Source organism: Sinocyclocheilus rhinocerous, unplaced genomic scaffold (assembly GCF_001515625.1).
Source record: "Sinocyclocheilus rhinocerous isolate Xijiao unplaced genomic scaffold, SAMN03320098_v1.1 scaffold9, whole genome shotgun sequence".
Lineage (NCBI taxonomy): Eukaryota > Metazoa > Chordata > Actinopteri > Cypriniformes > Cyprinidae > Sinocyclocheilus > Sinocyclocheilus rhinocerous.
The window spans coordinates 28,288-34,844 of record NW_015666550.1 but is presented as its reverse complement, the minus strand read 5'-3'; the positions used below and the strand labels follow the sequence as shown (position 1 = coordinate 34,844).

Genomic DNA, 6,557 nt, shown 5'->3' with positions numbered 1-6,557 from the left:
TTGTTTCCAGGGCGACGCTGATGAAGCTTCGGGACGCTCGTCACACTCCCCCCCCTAAGCGTCGTCCTGGTCCTGTTAACGATATGAGATAGTAGGGGAGAGATAGGAGGTGGGTGGGGAGTGACCCCTGACAGACCTGCGAACTAAATAAATAAATAAATAAAGTTTACTTCTTTTTCACAAGAGTTGCCAAGAGATATTCCTCGTCCAGGAGCTTTTCATCACTCTGAATGCATTTGCGTTTTGTCACGAGTAAAAGAACACTCTCCTCAGGATAGTCTCTCAAGAATGACGCCGAAAAGAGGGCCGGACTCCAGCTGTTTTGGCTTTACACCCACCGAAGGCAGCCTCAGATATCGCACAGGAGAAGCTTGACTTCTCTCAGACTGGAGGACAGCTGCAGGAGGATGGGCACGGGCGAGTTTGCGTGCGTAATGCTGCGCGGCGGCGCACCCTGGGGATTCACACTCCGCCAGAGCGCTCAAGACCCTCAACATCCAATTCAGCTGCTTGAGGTGAGACTACAGGCTACTATTATGATGAGGACGATTTAATAATAACGCAGGTTATAGTAGGCTGGCAGCGTACCTGGTGACGATGACGCATATCCATTGTAGTCTGTTCTTTTATCATGGCCGTTTCTCCAGTTTGTCTCTCTTTTTTTATAATGAAACACACAAATAGACTTTCAGAAGACCCTGCTGGTTTTCTGGTCTTTAGTTGGGGTTTTGGCACTTTTTTAACTGGTCAGACCAGGACGCCAACTGGTTTATTAGATTTACACCAGCTTGGATCAAATAAAACCAGCAGCTCATCTGAGTTTTACCTTATTTTTATGTTACATTTAGGCATCTTGAAAGTTTTGTTCTTGGAGAAATTGATACATTTTTATCATAATTGTAACCACAAAGCTGGGCTTATATTGTCAAAAAAAATTTTTTATATAAATGTAGTTTTCTTGTACAGTTAAATAACACAAAACAATGATGGTTAACCGTCTTTGCTGGACACTTGGGCAATGTTGTAAACAAACGTTGAGTTGGATTCTTGCATAATGACAACATATCTTAGGGGCCACCCAACGAAGTTCAAATCGGCCAGTTGTTTTGATAAATGTTCACTGGCAAAGTTGTTTTTCTTTAGCTGAATTTTACAGGCAGATCTGTGCTGCGTAGGCTCTGCCTGTCCCAGACTTGAGCAAGGGTCCTTATATGGTCACAGCAAAGCTAACAAAGTTTGCTGGCCAAGTTCATGCAATCTGTCATCATAGATATCAAGAATCTAAACTGTTAGTTTCCAGCAGCTGGAATTATCAGGAAACGTTGATTTAGTGATAATGTGCGAATTAGTAAAACTTCTTCAGCAAGTTTTGTGAGTGTCAACTTAGAACATGTGCATATTTTGAATGTTTCAAGTTGTATTCAAAATGATTTATATGGAATATTTATATGGAAATAATCAGCACCACCCTCAACACAACCTCTTATCCTGTGGAGACGTGATTATACTTAAATGCTTTGTATATGTAACGGCTTAACAAGTTTAAAAGCTCTTCATGGCTATGAAATACGGTATTTAAACAGAGAAAAAAAAGATTTTATGCTCAGTGGTGAAAGAAATCACTTTCAAACAGAGAAAACATTAAGATTTTTAAAAACCCATATTGTTTTTACTACGCTCAGTTACTCACACCAAGCAATTTAGGCCTAATATTTAAAATTATGTATTTTAATTGCATATAAAATTTCCATTAATTTGGACTACACAGTTTTAACAAACAAACTAATATACTTAAAGGGACAGTTCACCCAAAAAATAAAAGTACTCACCCTCAAGTTGTTCCAAAGCTGTATGAGTTTCTTTCTTCTATTGAGCACAAAAGAAGAGATTTTGGAGAATGTTGGTAACCAAACAGTTGACAGTAGCCACTGACTTCCTTATACTATATAGTCAATGGCTACCGTCAACTGTTTGGTGTGGAATGAGTGGAGGCTGAGTAAATGATGATAGAATTTTCATAGCATAGAATTTTCATTTTCTTGGCCTACAACTAGCCGTTTTTATATCATGTATATACGTATATATACGTACTTTTTAAAATTACATTTTAAAATTTAATTGTTTTCACAATTAACAGTTTTGTGCTGATTCTATGGAATTTGAATAAATACATTTTGAAAATATGATTTTAAAAAATCAACTAGATGCAAATACTTGATACCATTGTTTTTATTTTATTTTATTTTTATTTTTTGTATTTTAATTTATTTTATTTGCCTGGAACATTACAAATGCTATTAAATATCAGCACTCTTGGAAAGCCACACAGATCAGAGGACCAGAAATAAAATTGTTGTAGGATTAGTAAACCTCTCAAGAAACTACAAAGAAACACCAAGTAACACATTGAATTAAACATGAAATTTTCAAGACAGAAATAGTATTTTCTTGCAAAACATAATCCAATAATCTTTGTTTTATTTACCAAAATATAATTTTTTACAGTGTACCTCTTCACATAAAATAGATTACAGAGTGTTACACTGGTTGCTTCTACAATTTTGAGTCCAGCAGTGTAACTGATAATATGTAGCATACCAAAAGTAATGCCCTGGTAAATATGGTAATTATATTGCTAGTCAGTAGAACTGACCAAAAAAATCAACAATAACAGACTAGACGTGAGTCTGAAGTCATCTATAGTGGGCATATTGGATGATCAGTGTTCCTGGCCAGTGTACAGGTAGTTAAGCAATAATTTATTTCTCAGCTGAAAGCCTCATTTATTTGTAGCTCCATAAAGTGTTCAAAATATAGTCATATTTTACAATTCAGTAAAACATTAATAGCCATTAGTATGGTTTCAGTCCTTGTAATGGCAACTTAATGACTTCAGCTTTGGCCAACTTTAACGTTTTGTAATGATATTACAGTACACCCAAGTTTAACCCTCATAAAAGTATAACCGACAAAGTAAGCTTCTGTTTTTGGTGTCATTATCATTTTAAAAGTGTACCTTTAAAATACAACACTACTGGAGAAATGCAGTGTAACCACAGAGCCTTGACTCATAAATCTAAGTCTGTTTTTATACATATATATATATATATATATATATATATATATGCATAACTGGATATACATGCTTTTAAATAACTTCTAAACGGATGCACTCTAAAATCTAGTTGGGATGAATGAAGATCTGTTGGTGTTTGTGTATATTTTATTTTCTGCTAATTTGATTAATATGGTCCTTGTTTTAATAAATCATGCTTATCTATCACATCACTTTCAGGAAAACTGATATTCCACTGTTGACCAGCAGGGGACATACAGTATGCCTGCTTCAGAAAAACACTGTAATTGAACTGCAACAGCAGAATTATAAATAATGAATATTATTTTCATTAACATTAAAGGAATAGTTCAACTAAAACTGAAAATTTGCTGAAAATGTACTCCCCTTCAGGTTATCCAAAATGTAGACGAGTTTGTTTCTTTCTTTTTTTTTCCAGATTTGGAGAAATGTATAGCATTGCATCACTTGCTCACCAGTGGATCCTCTGCAGTGAATGGGTGCCGTCAGAATGAGAGTCCAAACAGCTGATTAAAAACATCACAATAATCTACAAGTAATCCACACCACTCCAGTCCATCAGTTAATGTCTTGTGAAGTGAAAAGCTGCATGTTTATAAGAAACAAATCCATCATTAAGATGCTTTTAACTTTAAACTGTCGCTTCTGGCCAAAATAGAGTCCATAATCCACAATAACGCTTCCTCCAGTGAAAAAGTTCAACCTCTGTTGTCTCTCAAATCAAAATACACCCACATATTTGTTTAGAAGTGTTTTGGACTTTTTTGGCTTGTAAACGGTGCTTGATCTGTGCATATTTCTCTCCTGACTCAGATGAGATGACTTTTTCACTGGAGAAAGAATATTATGGACTTGAATTTTAATCAGAATAAGCAATTTGATGTTAAAACGTCTTAATGATGGATTTGTTTCTTACAAACACAGTTTTTCACTTCACAAGATGTTAACTGATGGACTGGAGTGGTGTGGATTACTTGTGGATTATTGTGATGTTTTTATCAGCTGTTTGGACTCTCATTCTGACGGCACCCATTCACTGCAGAGGATCCACTGGTGAGCAAGTGATGTAATGCTACATTTCTCCAAATCTGATAAAGAAACAAACTCATCTACACCTTGGATGGCCTGAGGGTGAGTAAATTTCCATTTTTGGGTGAACTATTCCTGTTTTAGCTGCAGTCAAATATTTGCCTGTGCTGTCATGAGAGAGCTTGAGCTGATAATATAACCGTTCTCACAGATGTGTGCTTCCATGTGTGTGGAGTGACCCCATGCTCCTCTAAGTCATCTGGAAGACGTAACTTTTACCTGACTCAGAGAAACATGCCTAAAAACGTATATGACATGAAGCTGAGAAATACTGTTCATGATAAACAGCTGTTCAGTGTGATACATAATGGAGGTCATGGTGTTCAGTACTTAAAAATGGTACCTATTGTGGAAATAATATATTTTAAAAGAATTAATTGCATGTTAATTCCAATTAAATTAAAATCCATTTTTGTTTAAATGCATATTAGATTCAATTAGCTGAACTTGCTGTTTTACCCATTTAACTAGGACTTAAGTACATCTTTACATGTAATTTCATAACTCTATTGACTTTGAAATATAGTTAAAGTGTTCTGTTGAATAAACTAGACAAGCCTTTATGCTAAACTAAAATATACTTCAATGTTGTTTCTATAGAAACTATGTAAAAATGTATTTGCAATTGCACCTTTGTAATAATGTTTAATACATTTTAAATATATTAACTTTGCTTTAGTATGTTAGCCAACACATCAAAATAAGTGTACTTCTTTAAAGCACTACAAAATGTTATTAAAACTATTTTTTTAAATGTACTTTAAAATAAAACTTCTCATGTAACATTATTACAAACTGCGCTTTTTAAAAGTCTACTTAAGTATGTTAAGAATCATAGTCATGAAACTGTCTCTTTTTAAGTACACTTAAGTGGCCTTTTATTTAAGTAATATTACATTATCTGCAACATTATCTTACATTATCTTTTTCACAAGGGTATTTCTGCATTAGTTTATGTGTATTATGTTTATATCTCATACTGTATATAATGTGCAGCATTGCCTTATAATGGTAAAAGCCTTTAGTTTGCTAATGGTCTGCTTTTATATTCTGTCGTACAAGTAGAGCACATCATGGATCTTTTGGCATATATATACAAAGGGCCCAATGTGAGTTCATTAAAAGTACAGATTGCCTTTGAACATGCACGTACAAAAACATGTTCATAATGAACCGTTAGACCTATGGAAGGCATCCAGCAATCTGTTGTAAAGAGTTATGTTTACACTTAAGTCATTTAGCTATCAACATTACAGTTGGATTCACTCCTGTGTGCTGTGGTAAACTGCTAACCAACTCACCCAGCACAAGTATATGAAAGTCCACCATTTACGGCTAATGTGGATTTAACAATGGGAACCTGACTGTCTGTAGACCACCATGGTTCATTTTACCTGAAATGTCTGCTGGAAACACTGAGAGATAATTGTTTTAAGCTGTAGGAGGCAGAAGTAGCCGAGATAACTTTCCAGCACGCTGCATTTACTCAGTGTGGTTATGGGAACAAAACTAATTGTGCTTTTGACTTTCTCTTCCAAAATGTAACATTTAAAATGTACTTTTTTCCAAGTAACAAATGCCCTATAACGCAATCAGCCTTGCTTTCAAACAAAAGAAATTCAAAGTGTTGAATAACGAATGCTTATGGTTTCTTTGAAGCAGCAGTTTTTCAAAACTTACTTTTTCAAGATTTTCTGCTTTATACACTCATTCTTACCACTTGCATGAACTTATTTTCTAAATACCATTTTGGCTTTTTGTTTAAGCACATTCTACTTTTTTTGATACAGTATTGCAACTGTATCAGCACAATGTTTGCAGTGTTATTAAAATGTGTTGTGTTGTGTTGATAACGAAGGATTTCCTCACATTGTAAATCTCCTTATGCTGAAAACCAAAAAAAAACAACATATTTTGTTAGGTGACCTAAAAATGCATTTTATGTCCCTAGTGAAAAAGTGCACTTAATTGTATTGAATGTGCAATTGTAGTGTACTTCATGCCTTCAAGGTATATAAAAAACTGTACTTGCAGATAATATAATCTTAAAGGGGGCATAACACACACAGTTTCACCCAATCTCATGTTAATCTTGAGTACCTATAGAGTCGTACTGCATCCTTCATATCTCCAAAAGGTCTTTAGTTTGATCATATTTATAAAAGAAAGATACAGCTTTACGATTCTCTCCGGAAAAAGCCGAGCTCCTGGAGGCGCGCCGTGGGCGGAGCTAAAGAGTGACGAGCACTTGGGCGCCTAATGCCAACAAAACAGACATTTGATGCTGTTTCACTTACCGTCTGCAGTTCTGAATCATGACCGGGATCTTTTATAGCTGGGACCGCTCCATCTTTCATATCAAACGATGTGC

The 6,557-nt window shown here is 35.2% G+C and overlaps 1 protein-coding gene across 1 annotated transcript in view; it reads left to right on the top strand.

The window, feature by feature from the left end:
- Positions 1–402: 402 nt before the first annotated feature.
- The window catches only part of LOC107732695 (synaptopodin-2-like), a 22,043-nt gene continuing 15,888 nt past the window's right edge, over positions 403–6,557 (top strand). The window contains exon 1 of the mRNA XM_016544107.1: positions 403–515. Within this exon, the coding sequence (XP_016399593.1) occupies positions 408–515 (108 nt within the window). The 5' untranslated portion in view covers positions 403–407. The remainder of the gene's footprint in view (positions 516–6,557) is intronic.